We start from the raw sequence: 23,198 nt of genomic DNA, 5'->3' as shown, positions 1-23,198 counted from the left end.
GACCCTGTCCAATATTAGCCTACGTCATGAGGGAAAAGCATCTCGACTCTTCTCCGAACAGCATTCAACAAAAACATAATATCTTAAAGCTCTGTGACAATACGATCATTGTTGGATTGTTTTTGCCTCACAGTTTAACAATGTTTTCCTTATTGTTCATCTTCAAAGAAGTATCCTGACTCTTCAGTTATCACAGCTCTTGGTAAGGTCTCCATGTTCAGTAGTCAGCTGGAGCACATGGCTTTTTTGTGCCAAGACTGTAGTTTTAACTACTGCTTGCTGATGAGTTACTATAGTCCTAACTGACTGCGGCTTGCAACAGTGCATTTCTTTCAGTCAACCTAAGCCTTCAGAATACAGAAGAATTAACTACAGGGGTGCTCTGTGTGGAGTTGGTCTGTTCTCCCTGTGTTTGTGTGGGTTTCCTCCAGATGCTCCGGTTTCCTCCCGCTGTCCAAAGACATACTGGCAGGTTAACTGGCTTCTGGGAAAACTGGCCAGTGTGAGTGTGTGCATACGTGCGTGCGCACGCGCGTGTGTCTTCGCTCTGTCCAGGGTCCCATCAGGCATCCCGTCCAGGGTGTACCCTGCCTTGCCTTGTGCCCATGGACTCCCGGGACAGGCTCCAGCTCACTGGATAAAGTGATGAGAAAACAGGTGGATGCAGTAACCACCTCTGGACGTTCAGACCCACAATTGTGCGGACCCTAGCACCTTTACAGGGGTTTAAAGGCTTGATTACAAGAAGACGCGAGAGCTTGGCTGGACTGAATATCACCAACCCCTGCAGCTCTATCGGCTTAGAGCTACTGCCGGTACACAGTAATGTACAGATGAGAAAGATAGGGCCAAGTGCGCAAAGTTCATAATATAGAAACTTGAAAAAACAAGAAATGCTAAAAATGAGAATGAGGATGTTTTTCTACATGCCTAAGCTAACCAAGTGACCTGAGGATCTCAGCCAGCCATTTCTGGACAGAAGCCTGGGTGCTGGCTTTAACAATATGGCTGGACAGCTTGTATCAGACTTGCCTGTCTCTTTGTGTTAAATAATGCCTAATGCTTTTAGTTGAAAATGCACTTCTCAATGTACACTGTGAGCATAAAGAGAAAGGTGTTCACCATTTCCAGATTAAAATCATCCATGCTACACAATAATAAATTTCAATCTTCAAAGCATACATTACAGACGACAGAAGAATGCACTTAGTAGTAAATAAAACCAGAATGCTTGATATCACTTGAGTTTATTTTATTAAATCCAATATACAAAAAGAACACAAAATAAACTCAAATCTATTTGGTTGTTCTGCTACTTAATATCATATTTCAATACCTAATTAGATTTTGGAACGATTGCTTACCTGGAGAAAATGTATCATGTACACAGGTAAACGAAAGACACATTAAAAGCTTCCCTGATCCTGCCACTACACTGGAGAGCTCCAATGGAACTTCACATTTCAGAGCAGCAGTGAAAGTCTATTACAAAATATTTCTTACAACAGTCAGACATAAAAATAAATCTTTAATATTATTACATCACGCGCTCATGGTTGAGCAATAGAAACAGGACTGCTGTAAAGCCCAGCGAGATCTTTTTCCGTCTTTCAAATCCGACCCGATTCGAAGGAACACAAAATCCCCGTTTCAACGACTCGCTCACTTCACTCATGATTATTTTACACACGCTCACTTGGAAACGAGCGCAGTCACACATCCTCGATGATTACTGCCTTCTAGTTCTTCGCCGGACCACATACAAAGTGCAGGAGCCACTCAAAAGCCAAGACGAGGCCATCTAGTCGTCGTTCTCCGAGCGCGGGGACTTCGCAGCTGATGATGATGAAACAGTTGGTTCATCTAAGAAGAAAAACAAGGTCGGTCATTGAACCCACACTGAAGTTAGTGGCTGGAACAAGGAAAAAAAAAATCGGACACTCTGAAACCCTTAACGCTGAATGATTTTGCAGTTACTGTATTCGTGCGATTTTTTGTGCTGTGGCCTTCAAGGTTTCAGTTTCACGGCTGACTCTGACACGCCGACGCCGCACACCACAAGTGCAAAGCCACAGAAGCGGACGGGAGGAACAATTCATGATACTGAGCCCCGCAGGAAAGTAACACACTGTAGTTTCAGCTGGCTTGTAAAAATGAATGACTAGACAAGCACAGGAGAGAGTGGGAAGAGCAGGGGGTTATTTACCTGCTCTGTTCAGGGCCAGCCGATGTAAAGCTGGTTTCTTTCCCTACATGCAGTATACGAGTACCTGGAGTGAGAGCAGTTCTCCTTCCTCTCCATTTTTTAGAGAGTTTATATTAACATCCATGATTTTTCTAGGAGAAAAATCCAAAACAAAAACGCTAAACGAGGCCGACACAGTGGTGCAGAGGTTAGTATTGCTACCTTGCAGCGCCAGGGCACTGGGTTCAATTCTGGACCTGGGGTGCTGTCTGCATGGAGTTTGCATGTTCTCTTTGTGTTCTTGTGGGTGTCCTCCGGTAGCTCTGGTTTCCTCCCACAGTCCAAAGTCATACTGGCGGGTTAACTGGCTTCTGAGTAATCGGGCCCTGGCGTGAGTGTGTCTCCGTTTCCGTGTGTGCCTAACGACCTACTGACGTCCCGTCCAGGGTGTACCCAGCCTCGCACCTGTTGCTAGCCGGGATAAGCTCCGCTTCTCCCTACAACCCTGTGCTGGATAACTTGGTTCAAAGACAGACTGATGCTATCGGGAGTGAATAAAATTAAAACTCGAGGAAAGACATGAACATTGCTCTATATGAACAGTCCCCAACCAACCTGACAGAGCCCGAGCAGGCTTGTAAAGACCAAGGGGTGAAAACTGCACCATCCTAGGATGCAAAGGTGCTAGAGACTTATCCAAAAACACTCAGAACTGTAACCCGCAACTGAAGATGGTTCTACCAAGTATCGCTGAGGGGGGTGAATATTTACATTATCGACAGAGCCCGATTTAAGAATTTTACATGGTCTTTCACCCATAAACCTGTTCAGTTTCCGCTTTTCAATAAAATAAAAATGCAGCAAAATGGGTATACATCATTTACAAACCAGCAAAGGAGAACGCCAATGGGAGAGGGTGAATACCTTGGCAACACACCAGTATATAACAGCACGCGAACTTCCAGCCCTAAAATAAGGCGCACACTGACGCAACAATCCACAGAAAGGTGACCGTTCCAGAGGGAAGCTGAGTTTTGCAAACCTCCTGCATTCCGTATTGATCGCTCCAACATGCGACACGCCTACAGAACGTCTCGATACTCGCTGCGCCTCAAGGCTGTGAACAACACCCGCATAACAGCTGCTGCTGCAGCAGCTCTATAATTTTGTCACGAGACAGAGGGGTGCATGAGCTCCGCTGCTCGGGTCCGATGTTTTACAGACTGTGAAGCGGAGGAAGCACCCGAGGCTCGAGGCTCGTGTCCAGCTTTTCCAGGATTGCTCCAGTTTTCTTTGCTTAAGGAAAAGTACCACTTGCTAAAAAAAAAAAAGAAGTCTCAATCACTGTAAAGTGACCGCCTCACAATCAACTTAGTACCACTCCCGGTTTATGTTCAAACAGGGCTCTTAATCACTAGCGCTGATGTTACCCCCACGTATTCGGACACTTTAATTATTTTATATAACGCTCTTTTTATCAATAAGGAACCCAAGGAGCACAGGGGTAGACAATGTTTTTTTTTCCAAGCCCATGAGGAAGACCTAAAAAAAGTTTTTTTTAAACTTCGCTTCTCAAGCTTCCCCTAACTCAAGGCGATATGCCACACAACGCTCACAACATAGAGAGAAACAAATGGGAAACTTCACTGGACGCATTGCTGTCTGCTGCCAGTAATTAATCTGCTCGCTCTTTTCGTCTGCACTCTGGCCTGCTTCTCAGTCCCCGTCTTGGGTGACCCCCCCTGTGTCTTCCGGTCTTTGCTCCAGACACACACACACAAACACACACACACACACACACACAAAAAAAAAACCCTCTGAAATAAACAGATCTGTTTGCCGGTTTAAATTTTCTACCTGCACCTTTTTTTTTAAGATTTGCTTTTTAACTCTTCCACAGCTGAATGCAGTCTGGAACTGGCACGAACGCTGTGCTAATTTATGAATTTCCAGCTGAAAATCTAACCAACTGGACTTTAGCAGAAGGAAAAACTCTGACTCACTGAAGGAGCCGTCTGATGTGGCACGGTTCCCACCCGTTTCTATTCGTCATGAATACATCACCTATTAAGATCCGTGCGGTCAGAAGAAGAAGGAAGGGAGCAGGTTCTTCATTAACACGTTGAGGAAAGACTGCACAATGTCCTATGTGCTGAAAAGTGCTGGAAACAGTGCAGTTTCACTAGAACAGAAAGGGCATCTCTGTTTGGGTCCGACATTCTTGTATAGAGAGAGCAGCCCGCGGCCGGCTGTTTCACTGAAGCCCTTCACTGACTGCTACATGGAAAGCCCACGCTCGATCATGCAGCTACCAAACAGCGATTGCAGTCCAGACCAGAAAAAAACACACTGTGTAAGCTGGGCTCTACGAGAAGATGCCGTTTTTCAAGTGCCAGCAGGATCAATGTGCACGCTGCTCTGCATGCCCGTGAAAACGGACCGGGGCCGACCCATTACCTCTGAGCAGAGGCGCCACGTGAACTCGGCTGTCCTCCAGGGGGCAGAAGGACCCGCTGTCTTCCTCCGCATCTCCCTCCGGCCCGTCCGTCTCGCACAGCAGCACAGAGATCGGGCCTCTGGAGCCCTTGAGGTGGATCTGGATGCCGTCCTGGAACCACGAGAGAAGTTCTGTTCTTGGGCTCGGTTTCTCCCCCCCCCCCCACTTCTGCACGTCGTCAGAGGAGAAGCGGTTCAATTAAAGCAATTGTTTTTAAGGAGCCACATACAGCACAAGCGTGTTAATCCCAGGAGAACCTTTTACAGGATGCACTGCTGTAAACGTGGCCACAGGATATGAACCCGCTATGCTGGAACCTTTGATACGTCTTGATTATTGAAAGAGAGATCTCATGGATTACCCCTAATCTCCCCGGAGTCACATGAAAGACGGAAGGAGAGTCTTGGCCTTGTGGGCATAAATACTGTAGGTCAGATTTCAGATGTGCTTTTAAAGGTAGGCCAACACTCACATTTTTTCATTTAAATAATGCAACGCAAGCTACATACATTGAGGTCACCACTTTACACTTAACTGGACCACATGCTAGACTGTGTGATGTCAACCTGCAACTAAGAACTGAAAAACCAAGTGCAGAAGCATGTACAGTACAGTACAAGCACAGCCTTGCGTGCTAGCTCAGCTTTGGGTGTCTTGCAGGGGGCTGATATTCTTCACATGCAGAAGGCGAACATTTATACTGCAAGCACTGAAGAGTTGTGGGAAAACCAGAGAACTTCACTGGGCTTGGCAGCAAGGCTCTCAAACGGAGGCCTTCTGACCTTCACAGCTCCCAACAGACTCTTGAGTTATTCCTCACGAATGGAGGAAGGTGTTGAATGTTAAAGACAGCGCCACGCTCTCGTGCTCTGAGGAGAAATAAGCGCCTCACCTCCTTTGGCATAGGAACCTCCAGCTTAGTCTCTTCGGGTGCCTTGATGGCTATGACCACCTGCTCCTGGAAGGCGTGGATCTGGCGGATGTCCCTGTGGGTCACATAAGCTGAGGTGCCGCATTGTCAAGGAGAGTCACTCGCGCATTTCTCGATATCAGCGCCCAAGATCTGAGCTGCATTGTGACAACAACTCAGTCTGCACAACAGAGACGGCTTTCTGAAACAAAAGTATGAAACAGCTGTACAAATGTTCACCTAATTCATGGAATTCTGAATAAGGTACATTATGAATCAGCCAAGTACAAAACAACTAAACAGCGCAACTCCAACTTCGCATTAGCCAACACGTTAAGTCAAGTGGGCGAAAAGCAAAGAGACATTTATTGTGGGTTTTTACTGAAAGCTCTCAAAACCAAAATCGCCAGCTCTCAAAAGCAAAATTTGTGACAGAAAAAGTGATTCTAAAGCACTGCCAACTGAAGAGCCGTCTTTCACGTGAAGACTGTTCTCACTGTGTACTCAAACTCTGCATTCATTGTAGCGTTTATTGCCGCATTTATTGTAGTTAAATCTACTAACAACAAACTAATTTTCCATTCTTAACAGCTTATTCTGCCTAGCAGAATTCAAGAAATGTTTTGCTTGCTTTTTTTAAAATATCTTAGGAAACACTCACCCTTCTAGAAAGCTTTCTGTAAACCAAGTTGTGTAAAACAATTGTCAAGTGATGCTAAATCCAAGAGAAAGACTTCACCTGGCTTTTGCTGCCACCATCTGGAGACCAAAATAACTGAGGTCACCCAGCATTTATTCAGGTACCCGCTTAGTACAGCTTTACCTGAAATACATTCCCAACAATTTTCCAGCCAAGGATCATGACATGTCACAGAACTGTTCCAACAATAAAAAAAAGGAACAAGTAATAGGTTTATTCCATGCTGAAAAAAGAGGAAAGAAAACACAATGTTTTGGCTGCGGAGCCTTCTTCAAGTGTGAGGAACACCCACCTAAACTACAACAATAAAAAAATCTCAATATTATTAGTATTGAAATGATATATGGTGAATATTCAAACAACGTTTTATAAGGCTGCGTTTCTAACCAACACGTTTGTTAAAAAAAAACAAATGCAATGCAAATTTTCTGTAATGAAGAAGAATGATTTGGGTTTCAGGAGTGAGCGAACAATTGGCCTGACCTGTTAGAAGGTCCAATAATTAGTGGCAAATTATATCGCCTTTTGTGAGTAGACAACTTCTGCAACACAAAATGTTTTTGAGATGGCAGCATGCCTAGCCCCTTCATCCGGGAAAAAGGCTACAGTGCATCTACATCACACCACATAACGGGCATGCTAACATAGTGAGAAATACCTAAAATGCTTTTGTAATCGTGTTCTCATTTTTCTTTGATTATCTTGGAAGTCAGCAGAAACCGTGCAACATACCAGCATCAAAAACCCACTGGTTTAAGCTTCATTTAATGCCACGTTACTCAGATCAGTTATGACTTAACTTGTTTGGCATTTTAGGAGAAATTTAAGAATCAGGTGGTTTAACCCAAACATTTCTTAAATGAAGAATACAGGAAAGCTTACAGACGGGAGAAGGCAATGTGGCCAGCTTGTTTGGTTGCTAGGAGATAATTGGGTTTAAGGATCTCATCTAGGCTTTCTGGAAAAATGCCAGCATACTGTCTTAGATAATATGCCGCTTGGCCTATTGTTCCACAGTCCTCAGAGCACAGAAGGGCCTCCTGCTCCGAGTTTCCATTCAGTACATGTCCATGTAGTTTTACCCTTGTATTCTCAGATGTGCCTTTCACTTGCCCTGAAAGTGTCCAGTGGGAGGATTCGGAACACATGAAATGGATCTCCTCAAAGTCCTCCCTGTTAAAGACTAAAATAATTCAATTCTTTCAGTTCTATTAGCCCGTCAAACGCAGTACATTTCTTCGCAGTACAGCTCAAGATTTATCTGTTGCTGTAGGAGGTATTTGGCTGCTCTTCTCTAGACTGTTTACAGTGTAGTAAAAACATTTTTGTAACATGGCGACCAAAAGTGTACATGGTATAGTAAAAGACATTTAATCAGCGTGTTGTACACTTAAGATTTTTTTTTTTAAGATCAGTTTATCGGCCATATACAATTTCTTGCATTAGGAACTTGTCTTTTCGCAGACCCCAGCTTGCTCTCCATGAGAGACACAGACAGGGAGAGAAGCTTGGGGTCAGAGCGCAGGGTCAGCCGTTGTACAGCGCCCCTGGAGCAGATGGGGTTGAGGGCCTTGCTCAGGGGCCCAACAGAGTAGGATTCCTCTGCCGGCTGCGGGATACGAACCAGGAACCTTTCAGCCACAAGCGCAGATCTTCAGCCACAGAGCCACTGCACCGGGCTTTAACTGCATAGCTCAACGTCTGACATTTTTATCGCTTCACCAAACTGTCTAGAAGATTTAAAGTGTGTCATCGTAGTCACTCACTGACAAAACTAATCTTCTTTCAAAAGACGCTTCTTGAGGCATTTCCTATTAATAGCTATAGTTCATTTCTGCCGCCTGCCTGGAACACTCTGCACTTGTCTACAGTACACATCTGCCAGGTGTCTGCTCAGTCTTGAACTCTCTTCAAGCTTCTGGATCTGCTGTGCAGCTTCTGCGTGCTTGCTCATCCTTCTGTTTTGGTCTCGGCTGTGAGCTTGACTAGCCTACTACACAGTACACAGTCTGGATCACTGATATAAATAATGAAAAGCAGAGAACACTTTGGTACTCCACTAATTACATCACCCCAGTTTGAGCGTTTGCCTTGTTTGCACATCTTTTTCTATCCATTAGCCATAATTCTCAATTGGCTTGTACTATTGCACTCGAATGCTGACAGCCTGCAAATTGTACATTTATCTGTTATGAAAAACTATCGAAAGCCTACTGAAAATCTAACGTATAATCAAGAATTTAAACCATGCACGATGCTGCTGCTTGTTCAAAGAACACTATAAAGTTAGTTAAGGAGGACCTATCCATTTGCCATTCCCTAGAATACTATTGCTATGTAGAGCTCCAATTACTCTTTCCATAATCTCACAATCAATGGAATTGAAACCCATTTTATTTTGCCGCCCTTTTTATCGGTAGGGGCTACATCAACAATTTGCCAGTCAATATCACGTTGAGTGTGTGTTTCAAGAGTTGTGTGAATGGTCTAACAATAACACCACGCACCCTGCAGTGCCCCAGCGGGCACTAGAAGCGTGCAGATCCGAGCCCAGAGCCCTGACCACCCCTACTCCTCCACACTGCACCCGCGTGGCTGCGACGATAGTCTCGTAGGTCCCAACATCCCGCAACAACAACAACAACGGTTTAAAGAACAGCCTGAAAAATGGACTCTGGATCTCTGTAGCAGCTTTGTTGGTAACCTTTCTTGGGTTCTGTTAAAAATTCTGATCACTGCTGTAAACCTTTAAAAACCAAAAAGCTGAAACACTGGAAGATCACCAATACTGGCGCTGGTCATAGCCCTTCCGCAGTCTGAGGAGGAGACCCGAAGGCTGGTATAACAGGAAAGTCTTGCTTACGTGCGTATGATTGTTTGACAAGAAGACGTATTCCTGAGCTTCAGTTCCGACAGCGATGTTAAAATGCCAAGCTATCACTTACTTAATATGCTCACGTGTAAAAGCAGTGTTATTATAAAGAGGGGGTACAGTCAGGAGAGAGGAGGTCTGGACTCGTGAACAAACTTTCATCATTAAGCTCATGTTACAGTGAGGTGCCTGTACTGGTTTTACTACTACTGTAGGTGAAAGGCACAGGAGAATGTGATTATCCCAATGATTTCATATAGCAAAACACTTTTTTCCAGTCCCCTTTCCACTGCTGTGACCCTACTCCTGTTTGCAGTACCTCACGCTGTGCTAACCCACCCACCGAGCTCACAATCAGGGGCTGCGAGGAGCCTCTTCTCTGGTGACCAACATAGTGTCAGTGTCCATCACTTAGAAAAAAACCCGTCCCATCACTCCAGGATGTCCGAAAGGCCTTTAATATGAAGTGATTTTAAGACCGAGGAGTCATAAAAATAGAAATGTGATGCAGTAACCTTATATTCCTCTACCTAGAGAAACAGGCACAACCCTAAAAATGTGCACACACACACCGTGTCCCCCCACCAAAAAACTAACAAAAGGATATCTTGCGTTTTCTTTGTGGTCTGTTAATTCAAACAGCTGGTGGGCACAGTCCTTAATGAGCTCATCCAGTGCTTCTTCCATCACTGCTAGATCCAGGAGCTCATCCTTCAGCTTCTGCTGCCTCTTTTCTCCTTGTCCCCCAAAGATCAGGTTTGAACCCCTGCAACAAAAGCAAAGGGACATCAGCGGGTCTGTCCATCAGAGATATGGGGAAACAAGACCAAACGCAAGTGCACTGTACACGCTAGAGGTCACATCACCCTGCAGCTCACAACTGGCAGCCCCACTGGAGCTCAGCAGGTGTGAGCCTGGTCAGTACCTGGATGGGAGACCTCCTGGGAAAAACTATGGTTGCTGCTTTAAGAGGTGTTAGTGGGGCCAGTAGGGAGCGATCACCCTGCGGTCTGTGTGGGTCCTAATGCCCCAGTATAGTTCCGGGGACACTATACTGTAAACAGGCGCCGTCCTTTGGATGAGACATAAAACTGAGGTCCTGACTCTCTGTGGGGGATAAAAATCCCAGGGCGTTTCTCTAAAAGAGTAGGGGTGTAACCCCGGTGTCCTGGCCAAATTTCCCCCTGGCCTTTACCAATCATGGCCTCCTAATAATCAACTGGCTTCATCCCTCTGCTCTCCTCCCCACTGAGAGCTGGTGTGTGGTGAGAGTACTGGTGCACTATGGCTGCCGTCGCATCACCCAGGTGGATGCTGCACATTGGTGGTGGTGGAGGGGATCCCCATTACCTGTAAAGAGCTATATAAGTGTTTGGGATTATTATTATTATTGCAGAAACTCCCCCCAAAAGACTGATTTTGTGTGGAGCTCTGGCACCAAAGTCCTGCCAAGTCAATGAAGACCCTGACAACATGATTGACAGGGGAAGAAAACCACTCTCAGAGAGAGAGAGAGCCTGCAATAAGGAGTTAAGCAATAGCATTGCATCATCCATACAATCACAAATTTTATTTAGTATTGATAGTTCATGTGTGTCATTAAGGCACATTCCTGGATTACGGTATTTGATTTGGGGTAGAAAAAACATCCGACAGTGAAGCACTTACACCCACTGAATCTGGTTCTTGGTGTGTTTCTGAATGAGCTGAATGCCGTCTAGCACATTGGTGATGTCGTAAACGCGCCTCTTGCGCACTCCCAAGGTCCGCGCCACGTTGTTCAAATCCAGGATGCCATCCGGAGCCGTCCGGATCAGGTCCATGAACTTCTTGGTGAGGTAGACCAGGGAGACATCGCAACGGACGCGTCCCATCTTTTCTTCTGAAAAGAGACGCAGCGGTGCAAACGCACACCCGGGTGTGACCTCAGTCGAGCCGGGCCGACGGACCGAACCGCGGAAAACAAAACCCCGAAATTCTGGAAAGTGTAATTGAGGACTTTCAGATTGATGCAACAATTTCACGTACGTCTGTCGTTTTTCAGCGACCTGGTGAAAACGCACACAAACCCAGGCAGAACATGCAAACTCCACACAGATAGCTCCCCAGAAACTGAATCCAGGGCCCCAGGGCTGTGACGTAGGGATCGGAATAAGAACAAGATCTGCCCAACAAGAGGCCAGGCCTAATGTACTTCAGAAGCCAGCAGTCAGTCCTGTCTTCCTCCATATATGTCCAAGGTGTCATGCTGCTGCCTTATTAGAGAGAAGTTCATTTGTGTATCAGGAGGAGGAATGAGTAAAAGCAATTTGACAGGTGCTGCAACGCTAATCAACAACTTGTGTTAGCAGTGATTGCTAACAACTTCCAAGGAGGATTTCTGTTGATGTGACTTTAATGTAATGCCGGCACGCGCTTGGCCATACGCGCTCAGGAGTATGCCGAATTCTTTGTGTTACAGCACGATCACCCAGATGCCCCAATAACTTTGACTGGCACTGTGTTTGTGTGCAGAAGCCAAGACAAGATCACGGCAACATGGCAAAAAAATTTGACGTGTACCTTTTATTGTGGGACTCCTTGCCAGCCCCTCTTCATCCATTGCTGAACGTCTGCGATTTGTTCAGGGAGAAAAAAAAACAACAACAAATAACTTTTAATTTACATGCATGCTTGAGAAGAATTTATAGGTTCTTCTAGAAATCAACTTTTAAAAAAAAACATCAAGTCAAAGTCTGAAGTCGGAGGAGGCCCCGTCTTTGAGATGTCGTGGTTTTGTCATGAATTGAAACTCTAATGGCCGTGCAGCCCCTCGGCTCGTGACACACACAGATGGCAAGCGTCAAAGAAGAAGGCAGCTCTTCCATGCCCAAGCCCATCACTGGGCATGAGTCACGTTGAGCCAACTTCGCCCAGATCCTGGGCAAAACCAATCCCGTCAGCTCACACAACACACATTTCTGAGCTGGGAGGGAGTGGGCTGTGGGATTCCTGGAAAGGGTGCTACCCTGAATTATATGGTTGTGGAATAAAAAGTTACGCATCTATTCACAGACGATGAGTGCAGAAGGTTTTCCTACTTTATTAAATCTGTTGATGCATCTTAAAGGAGGATACATATTATTTTAAAAATCAAGATGACAAATGAAACAATTTGGGAAGTAACTCGAGGACTTGTAAAGAGTTGTTATGTGTCAGGGTTTGATTTCTGTGTGAGATCATAATGTCTGGCTGTAGAAATACAGATTCACACAGGTTTTGCAGTGAACAGGCTAGGAGTCCAACACAGTTATAAAAGAACAAGTAGGGTGTTTATTCTGACAAATATTTCCAAAACTCCTTGAGGAAGGTAATGTGCAAAACGACAGTGAAACCTCTGCATGATGATGATGATGACGTGATGAGAGAAAAAGGCTGAAGACTATTAAAAATCACAGACCAAAACACCTGTGTTCTGACCATCCTATGCAAAATGTAAAGGCTGTGTGCCAAATGAACCAAATGAAATCAGCATATAAACTGAAACATTTCATCTCTGCAAGCTGGGAATGCTTTATTTTTCATGCAATCGCTCAGATTTCACATATGATCATGCTATTAAATATATAGGTTAGCTGAAATCGTAGGCTCTCTTATTGGCGTCTCTATCGGTGAGAATCTCTAATGCTATCGGAGAAAGTATACAATTTAAGGATGGCGGCATTAGCAAAAGACGAACAGATTTAAGTTACTTTAAAGTGGAAAAAAAAATTAAAAAGCCACAACAATAACCAGACTATAGTTTTACTTTGGTGCGTTACCACAATTGTACAACAGTCATTTATCAAAGCCTTGAATCAAGTTCCACGTTAAATGTTTTCTGCTCGGGGTTAATTTTATAAGGCAGCCCAGCATCAAAGAGTCCTACATAAACCTGGCAGCAAGAGGGCTTACTGATAGCATAGGGTAGATGACCGCACACACACATTCACATATCATAATATAACCACGACAGTCGCACTCCGAGGTGTCATTGGTCGTGTCAGTATCGGTTATTGCGACTCCGACTCGCAGCGCTGTAAAATGAACGGGCTGAGTACACAAAACAGGGAAGTTCATTGGGCGTGAGTTCTAGTCGGAACATAAAAAAAAAATCATTAGAAAGGTTTCAGGCATGAATAGCATCAAAGCAAAGCGTTTCAGCGGCTATTGCTTTTTTGTTGTTGTTATGGCAGGTCTAGCACCGGGCCTGATCTCAGACAAACCTGTCACAACAGACCCCCCGCCCCCCGCCGCTTCCTCCTGCAGGGCGGAAGTTGATGTTCTGCGTCAGCGGCTCCTAATGCGATGACAATCTACACGACTTTCGGGTATTTATCCGATTGTGTCGGTGAAGGATCCAACCGAGGGCAAAGAGTGGCTTTCCAAACGCGACACTGACTGCTGCCCACTTCGTAATTTTAAAGTGAAACTGCACGAAACCGTGCCACCGCTGTCCTGAACAGTTGTTCATGGCGGTGTAATGTCAGGTTTGGACGGTAGGTGGAGCGCTCGCCGTTTTCCACAGCTATATCGGCGGATCTCGTCCTACTTAATTCACTCGTGTTTGGGATTAAACCCCTGAATAGAAATCAAATTTCGTTCTCGATTACAAATACGGAGAGTACTTTATAATCAGTTCATAACAGCTTTAGTTCTCAGCGATACATACCACAAGCGCAAAAGCAAAATTGGACTTTCTGGACCTTATCAATAGATAAAAAACAATTTGTATTTATTTTTGTAGTAATACATTTCATTTATTGATGAATGATGAATGTGGACTGTTATTCCACAAATACATAATTTATTCAAAGTTGACAAATCTGAAACCTTATTTTTTATGTTATGGTGCTTAGACTTAAAAAAAAAACACATTTTCAGACACTGGTACTGCCTTTGACATTTTTTGCTGCTGTGTTCTCCGCCAACACTGAAAGCAGTATGAGCACCATCCCCCAGGCCAGGCTGACCATCACAGCTGACCAGGTGAAGAAGGAGCTGAAGAGGCTGCACGAGGGTAAGGCCACAGGACCAGATAACATCTGCCCCAGAGTTCTGAGGGCCTGTGCTGATCAGCTGAGCGGAGTGCTCCAGCGACTGTTCAACCTGAGCCTGCGCTTGGAAAGAGTCCCGGTGCTCTGGAAGACATCATGCCTGGTCCCGGTACCAAAGAAAGGGCGCCCCTCTGTCCTCAACGACTACAGACCAGTTGCACTGACTTCTCACATCATGAAGACACTGGAGAGGCTGGTCCTATCCCACCTGAGACCCCTGGTCAGCTCATCACTGGACACCCTACAGTTTGCCTACCAGCCCAGTGTTGGTGTGGAGGATGCGATCATCTACATGCTGCAAAGGGCCTACTCACACCTGGACAGGGCTGGCAACACTGTAAGGATCATGTTTTTCGACTTCTCCAGTGCCTTCAATACCATCCAGCCCTTACTTCTAAGGAGGAAGCTGGAGGAGATGCAAGTCGATGCCTCCACGACCTCGTGGATCACTGACTACCTGACAGGCAGACCACAGTCTGTGAGACTTCAGAACTGTGTGTCTGAACAGGTAGTGAGTAACACAGGGGCACCTCAAGGGACAGTTCTTTCTCCATTCCTCTTCACCCTCTATACTTCGGACTTTAAGTACAACTCAAAGTCATGCCACCTGCAGAAGTTCTCAGATGACTCTGCAATTGTGGGATGTATCAAGGGTGAGCAGGAGGAGGAGTACAGAGGACTGGTCAGCAGCTTTGTGGAGTGGTGTGGGGTGAACCACTTGGAACTGAATGTGACGAAGACAAAGGAACTGGTGGTAGATTTCAGGAGGAAAAAGGTCAAACCTACTCCTGTCTACATCCATGGGAGTGGCGTGGAGATGGTGGACTCGTACAAGTACCTGGGAGTGCACATCGACGATAGACTGGAATGGTCTAAGAACATCGAGGCCATCTATAAGAAGGGACAGAGCCGACTCTACTTCTTGAGGAGGCTCAGGTCCTTCAATGTGTGTAGTAAGATGCTACACATGTTCTATCAGTCGGTGGTAGCGAGTGCCATTTTCTACGCAGTGGTGTGCTGGGGCTCTGGGATTAGAGCAGTAGATTCCAAAAGGCTGAACAAGCTCATCAGGAGAGCAAGCTCTGTCATTGGGTTTGACCTGGACTCCTTGGAGGTAGTGGCTGAGAGGAGAATGAGGTCCAAACTAGAGGCCATCATGGACAACTTCTCCCATCCCCTCTTTGACAGGCTGGCAGGAATGAAGAGCACGTTCAGCAATAGACTGATTCATCCACGGTGCGACAGGGAGCGCTACAGGAGGTCATTCTTGCCGTCTGCCATAAGACTGTACAACGCATCCACCTTGCGTCTTGGCAGAGGCAACATCGACAGTGACCTGTTTCTGGACTAAACGCATCTACACATCTACTGCTACATCTGTTCTCTTTCTTTTTCTTTTTCCCGTTTACAACCACTTTTTGTGCAATATATGCCAGGGACCTGTGCAATACATTTATATTTATATCTATAGTTACATCTATATTTATATTCATGAGTGTGATACGATTTTCTGTGTACTGTTCTGTTCTAGTTTGTTCTTGTGCGTCCGGACTGTGAGTAACTCTTGTATTGTATTGTATGTATTGTACTATTATTATATAATTCGTTACACTGTGGCTGTGTTGTGTGTGTTAAGCTGCTGTTGCACTGCAATTTCCCTCACGGGATCAATAAAGTATCTATCTATCTATCTAACACTGAAAGAAGAAACACTTACTCAAGAGCTTCCTCTGGAGGGGTCTCCCAGTTGACTGACCGCTCCTTATAACAATGACTGCGGTTCTCCTCCTGTTTTATAAAAAAAAAAGTTACACTTTAGTCCTAACCACTTTAGGACTTCCTGTTGTTCAACAGTATCATCCTTTATTTTCCTCTTGACCCCTTCAATTGTATTTTCCCACGTACTTTTTCCTTCCCTTAGTCTACAAACACTATATGTCAATTAATCAGAATGATCATTTAAATTCGTCACCCATCAGCATTAGAAAACGTATTTCGGATGGCATTTTCATACTTGAATTACTTCAAAAATGAATGCCACTGTCCCTTTGATCCATCTACCTGCTTGTATACTTGGAAGAAAATAAAAAGGTATCCTCGGAAGAGGCTTCATTTGCATTACCAAACTGAAAAACAAGGAGAAAGTGGCACAGCATCAATATACAACAGCAACAGCCTGACACTCCTCTACTGCATGTATGCCACTGTATGGCATTTGGAAAAACATTTGGTTTTGCCCAAAAGCCCCCATAAAAGCCACCCAGAGCCTCAAGTTCTGTCCGCGCTGTAGAAAGAGTGCTGGACATTGCTGCATGCTCCCACAACGCCATCGGCCCAGTCCACCGACAGCCTGCTTCAACAGGGAACATAATACCGAGACGACGCTTTAACACTCTACATGTAACTTTTGCGTTAACATAACACAAAAGAGAAAACATAACAGGTGCCTCTAGTTCTGTAAGGCCATAACTAGAGGAAATGCCTCCGATGGCACAGTTGAAAATAGAAATAAGCACGACACTTGGAAAATATAGCCAATGTAATCCAAGGGTTTCCCCACTAAGCACTATACATCAGCTTTATAATACTGTAACGCATACGGCCGACATTGCAGGTTGCGCGAGCCGGCTCACCAGCGCAGTGACGTCACCGCCCTTCCCTGTGACTAGCAGGGACCGCAGCCGTCGGGCTGAGGGGAGATCTCCCTTTAGCTCAACTGGCTGGGTCCCTGTTGAGTGATGCCGGAGGCCCGGGTTCGAGTCCCCAGCGGTGGGGGGGAGGGGCCGACCTGAGGCGGCAGCGGCGAGGGCGCATACCCACGTGAACCCCAGAGCGCTACAATATGCACAGCACAGTATCCACATCTTCCTAATCTCTTTCTGCCCATCTCTTAATGCTGCAGACTTCACGCAAGGACACATTTGCGAATACTGACATCACCACAGTACATGCACAGATTGTGGTCTCACAGTTACATACATTCCTTTGGGCAATTTGCACTGTCACACCTATACGCCCCATCGTCAAATGTCCTTTATCCAATATTTTAGAAATAAATCATATAAACAGAAATCAACAACCTGGATAATAAGAATTCTTGTAACCCCCTTTCATTTTTAATTTGGTTAAGGTAATAAATGTGATTTGGCAGCGTTGTTTCTGGACCGCACGTGACAAGTCTCACCCAACAGGGTAAGAGCTTTATTAGTTTCTATAACATTCCAGGGTGAAAACACCCAAAACGGCCGCAGATCTAAATTTTTGACTCCGCTATGTCAAGTGGTGCTTCTGACCGAAATAACCGGCTTGTGGAAATGAAAAATTGTATACGGCCCTGCCTCCACAGCACTAAAGCTCAGCAGAAGGAAACAGAGAATCTGAAGTGACAGGTTTCTTGATCTCTGGTCAGCCTGGCAGAATACGGATCTGTTAAAAACACGACCGGCAGATCAGCTCACGTTAACAGCTGTTGTCACACTAGATCTCTCAAACTGGGCACTGAGGGTGGTGAAAAACAGCAAAGAGCCCTAGTGGTCACCTTGTCCCTCGTGCAGAACTCTGTCCTTGAAACGCCCGGGTATCTGTCATTTCGAGCGGCTGGAGAAAGAGCCGACAGTCTCGCTGTTTAAGGATGCAGTATTACTGCTTTTCTGGCTCCACGTCTGTGGGGAGCAGCTTCTACAGTGGACCTGTAAAGAGTATTCACACTTACTCAGTGAATAAATCAGGTGAAAGCGCCACGTTTGGGTATGCGTTCTGAGCTGTTCAGTTTCGCAGGTACGTTTAAAAAGATATAAAGGGAAAATGGTAATACAAGCTTGGTTCTTTAATTTAATTTTTTTTTTTTACAGGTACAGGGGAAAAAAAAAGTGTTTTTACAGCCAAGGCTTTCCAGGTGCCTCAGTGTGACGCTCCCTGGGTGCTGTGCGGAACTGGGGCAGAGCTGCAATTCATCAAGTGCTGTAGCTCCTGCTTACTTCAGCACTTCTGCCCATGGGGAAAAGCCAGAGAAAGGGGTCTGTGGAGCTTGTATTCATGTCATATTAACTAAAAAAAAACACCAAGTCACCAGTTTGCACATTTTTGCAAACATTTTTTTTGCACATTCCCCAAAACGCCCTAAAGAACAGAATTTGTGGAAGAGATCAAAACTAGTTTACCTCCTACACCTTATATTGTAACGGACCCTAAAGTAGACAGGGGTTAATTCTGAGTATTTGCCTTGCCACTGGGTCTGGACCTTCTGACAATGGAGTAATGCACTTGTCTTGGAAGACCGCAATCTGGGTTCGATTCCCTATCAGATCTGCCGGTCTCACGGGCGGCTGCGATATTAAATAAACTACGAATATTGACAGTGGAAGATATGCTGTCATTTGTATTCCAGTGCCTTTAAGATGGGATAGTTTATTGTCAGAGTCTCCTGAATGTTTCCGTTTGTCTTAAAATAAAATAATTTCTAACCACTCAACAGAAGGTCCCTCAATGGATAATATTTTTCCCCAACAAAATTAAAGTAACATTATAGTCTATTATATAGCTGGACTATTATTGGATATATTAGCTTGCAAAAGCCTTCAGCACAGTCCAGATGTTACAAAAATACCAACATACTCATCAGAACAACTTTTGACTGGGTAAGAAGAATTTAATCTTGGATAGTGGTGTTTTTGTTTTATAATTCTGTGCGATTTTATAATTCAGCATTTTATGCTAAACTCTCTCACCCATGCCAACCTTCTCTATATTACTTGTGATTAAGGGCAAAATACTAACCTAGCCTGTTCAAGACAGTGAACGTGTCTTTGACCAACAGTATCTTATTAAAAAAAAATCAAGTGGAAACAGGGCAGACGTTTTGAAAACATATGGTTCTTGATTGTGATCACCGGCAGTAAGAAACTATTTGCCCTGGATATGAATAATTATGATTAGTTTACAAGGCACATTAAGGAAATTCAAATAGCAGTGACAGGAACCTCCTCAGCTTCAGATTATAAACTAAACTAAATCAGTTTTGCCAAAGCAATATTTTATACACACTTCAGTTTATTAATCAACTGCAGGTAATTGATCAACTGTGCAGATCAGAGACCGTACTTAAATTGTACCTCCCAAAGCAATTCTCTTAGCCTTGAAGCTTTGCATTCATTTTCCTTCAATACCCCACATCCACACATCACTAGTCTTTAATAGAGTGCGGTACATTTCTTGACACTGTTGGCAGAATATGCCACTAGATATGATTCTCACCATGACAGAAAAATACGGGGGCCTTTTTTAATGATTACAGACTGGTAGCTCTCACAGCTACTGGAATGAAATGCTCTGAAAGGCCGGTCTTGAGGTATATTAACTCCATGGTACCTGAGTGTTTAGACCCCCTGCAGTTTGCATAACAACAGGTCAACTGACAACGTTATATCCCGGGCAATTCACACTGCCTTGGGTCATTTGGATGAAAAAGACACATATGTTACAATGCTACTCACTGATTACACCTCCACCTTTAACACTGTAATTCCATCCAGACTAGTCAGCAAATTCAATGATCTGGGTATCAGCACCTCTCTTTGCAGCTGGATTTTGGAATTCCTGACCACAGGCCGTGAGGGTGGATGGAAAGCTTTCTTTCACTCTGACCATCAATATAGGTGCCCCTCAGGGCTATGTGCTTAGCCCCCTGCTGTTTTCCTTGTTTACCCACGATCATGTGGCCAGACGCAGCACCAACTCCACCTACAAGCAAGCTGACGATACTATCATTGACCAAATCAATAGTAATGGTGAAATTTCCTACAGGGATGAGATGAGGTCAGGAGCCTGGTGGAGTGGCGCTTTGACAATAATCTCTCTCTCAACGTCAGCAAAACCAAAGAGCTGGTCAGGGATTTTAGAAAGCAGTTTGGGGACCACACCCCTATTCACATCAATGAGGTGGCTGTAGAGATGGTTAGCAGCTTCAAGTTCCTGGGTACCTTCATTACTAACGATTTTACATGGTCCCAGCATGTACCTGGAGCTACAAAAATGGTGTAACAGCGTCTCTACTTCCTCAGTTGAAAAAAAATGTGCTCTGTTTTACAGGCGCGCTGTGCTCCCCTGTGGGATTACAGTGTGGTTTGGCAGCAGCTCATTGTCTGACCGGAAGGTGTTACAGGGGGTGATCAGGTCAGCCCCGTCCATCACTGGAGTACAGCTCCCCTCTACTGTGGACATTTTTACATCTCGCTGTCTCAGGAAGGCTGGACGTGTCGCTAAGGACACCAGTCATTTTCTCACTTTCCTCTCCCCTGCCCTTGGGGCGGAGTGGTGGCTCTGTGGCTGAGGATCTGTGCCTGTGGCTGGAAGGTTGCCGGTTCAAATCCCGCAGCCGGCAGAGTAATCCTACTCCGTTGGGCCCCTGAGCAAGGCCCTCAACCCCAACTGCTCCAGGAGCGCTGTACAATGGCTGACCCTGCGCTCTGACCCCAGGCTTCTCTCCCTGTCTGTGTGTCTCATGGAGAGCAAGCTGGGGTATGTGAAAAGACAAACTCCTAATGCAAGAAATTGTAAAGGGTTAATAAAGTGATGTTATCTTATGGTAAGCAATATGAGCATAAAGGCACGAACTTCCAGATTCAGAGACAGCTTCTTCCTGCAAGCTGTCAAGTTATTCAATTCCACCTCTACTCTGCACACTTCTTGTGCTGACTTTTATTTAAGTTGTGTGTTAACTAACTTTGTTGTTGCTGCTGTAGTTTGGTGTTCCCTTAATTTCTCTGTATTGGAGCACACATGCAAATAAGCATTGCAGTTGTGCATATCACAAATAAGCTGAACTGCAATGAGATTTCCTACTGTCCAATTAAAATAACCACCTATTTAATTAACTGAAATGAAAGTGAAATTAACTGCGTGCTCTGCATCTAAAGTATGTGGTCATGAGGTTTACAGATCACAATATCCTCATTTGAGAATATAATAAACAGTGAAGCATATGAACTGACAAACAGCATACATATTCAAGAGAGTTTTCATTATTGAATGTTTGAAGCTGTAAGTAAATCTCACCTGTGCTCCTGAAGACCAATAATTTAAATTCTAACTTTTTACCGCTCTCTGTGCTCGGTTTCAGGAATATCACTATATTCAGGTGGGTAGCTGCGTCAGCATGCGTAGGCTGCAAAGGAACAAGTAATAGGTTTATTCCATGCTGAAAAAAAGAAGAAAGAGAACACAACGTTTCGGCCGTGGAGCCTCCACGGCCGAAACGTTGTGTTCTCTTTCTTCTTTTTTTCAGCATGGAATAAACCTATTACTTGTTCCTATATCACTATATTGGTGTACTGTTGCCGTAAACCAAACATTAACCTTTGTGGACTCCTCGGTTTGCTTACAAACAGTGCAGCTTAATATTGGCAAATCAAACCAAAGTTTATTTATCAAATGCACAACGTGCAGCAGTCGTTGTTGGCAATGAAATGAAAGCAGACATACAGCACATGGGTGAGAATTATACTACAGACACACCCCTTACAAGCAGCTGAAGTTTCAGATGAGCTCCTCCACTTCACTGAAAAACTAATTAGAAGGCTTTTGCATTTTTAGCCCCATCCAAATTCCAAGGGGCTAAAAACATGACTGCAATCCGTTTTAAAAGGGTCCAAACAGCACAACTAAAGCCAAAAAAAAACATGAGGCAGAAGAGTTTCCAAGTCCACAAATCAGAATCTCTGCAATGAACGAGTTCTGCGATGCAAAACACAAGAAATCAGGTACAAAAGGGGTTGTTGAGCTTCTGTAACGGACCAAGGGTGTTGCTCGCTGCCTTGTAAAAAAAAAAACAGCGCATCTTACCTAAAAGAAGCGCCTACGCAAAACGTGTAATATTTGTGAACCAGGTCTTTTACGCTAGGAGCAATTTGTGAATTGCGCTGTAGAAAAGCGTTTGTTTTCACCGCGCTTGTATTTCCGGTATTCAGATCCATCTCACTTTGTGGCAGCATCTGTGCAGCCGACCAATAGAAACAAACTCCGGTGTGACTGCGGGCTCAGCACCGCGGGTCTAGGTAGTCAGAAGTAAGGAACTCCAAAAAATGTATTAAAGAAAAAGACATTTTCCCATGTCACATACAGAGCATGTTACAAGAGCTGGTACATTTTGCCGTACACAAATCATAAAAACATTATAGCGCTATGTTAAAAGTGTATATTAAAACTAGTTAAAACTAAAACTCATCCTGTAAAGCGCTTTGAGAGGCCACCTTTAAATGCGCTATATAAAATAAAGTTTATTATTATTATTATTATTATTAAGTGTCAAGTGTAAACATGACAAAATATTTTAAATACAGTGTAAAAATCTAATAAATATCCCTCGGGTTGATCACGTCTCCAAAACCTTGCGCCGACCAAGCGCGCCTACCTCGATCTCCGCGTCACCAGCAAACTCGCCGAGCTCCGTCCCCGCACTCGAGGCCAGCGGCCCGTCCAGGTAGGGCGGCATGATGGGGATGGCGTCCTTCGTGACCCCTAACGGGGTGATGTGGTGCTTGAGGAAGTGGTCCTCGCAGATGCGGTGGTGGTCGGACAGCACCCGCTCCGTCTCCCTCAGGGCGGCGAGCCACACTTTCACCCGGGCCTGGTCTCTCGGGAAGCTGAAGAAGCGCTTGCGCGGCCGGTTGGCAAACCCGGCCTTGGGGTAGGTTTTGTTGGGGCACCCCTGGACCACGCACTGCACCATCGCGGCCGGGGAGCCACACACACAGCACAACGAAACGAAACGAGACGAGACAGCTGCCTCCCCCGCTCTACTCCCAATGGCCGCTGAAGTAAGCAGAGCTGCACACCGGAACCGCAGCAAAACACGTGTCTCAGCCGGGGCTCAGTCTGGCGGCGCGGAAGGGCAAACTCACAGCGGGGCGGGGAGTGAGGGGGGGCTGGCAGCCTTACTGCCCCCACCTACTCGCTTGCTGGC

At 45.1% G+C, this 23,198-nt stretch overlaps 1 protein-coding gene across 1 annotated transcript; it reads right to left on the bottom strand.

The window, feature by feature from the left end:
* Nucleotides 1-1,237: 1,237 nt before the first annotated feature.
* On the bottom strand, nucleotides 1,238-23,085 carry e2f6 (E2F transcription factor 6). Its single transcript, XM_088907221.1, has 8 exons — nucleotides 22,647-23,085; nucleotides 15,957-16,027; nucleotides 11,727-11,776; nucleotides 10,833-11,046; nucleotides 9,772-9,930; nucleotides 5,575-5,689; nucleotides 4,643-4,793; nucleotides 1,238-1,863 (listed from the first exon to the last, which is right to left on the bottom strand). The coding sequence occupies exons 1-8, from the start codon at nucleotides 22,962-22,964 to the stop codon at nucleotides 1,802-1,804; spliced, it is 1,140 nt and encodes a 379-aa protein (XP_088763347.1). The 5' UTR covers nucleotides 22,965-23,085; the 3' UTR covers nucleotides 1,238-1,801.
* Nucleotides 23,086-23,198: the final 113 nt, after the last annotated feature.

This window comes from Atractosteus spatula, chromosome 2 (assembly GCF_055471065.1).
Source record: "Atractosteus spatula isolate fAtrSpa1 chromosome 2, fAtrSpa1.hap1, whole genome shotgun sequence".
NCBI lineage: Eukaryota > Metazoa > Chordata > Actinopteri > Semionotiformes > Lepisosteidae > Atractosteus > Atractosteus spatula.
This window is presented reverse-complemented; position numbering and strand designations above follow the sequence as displayed.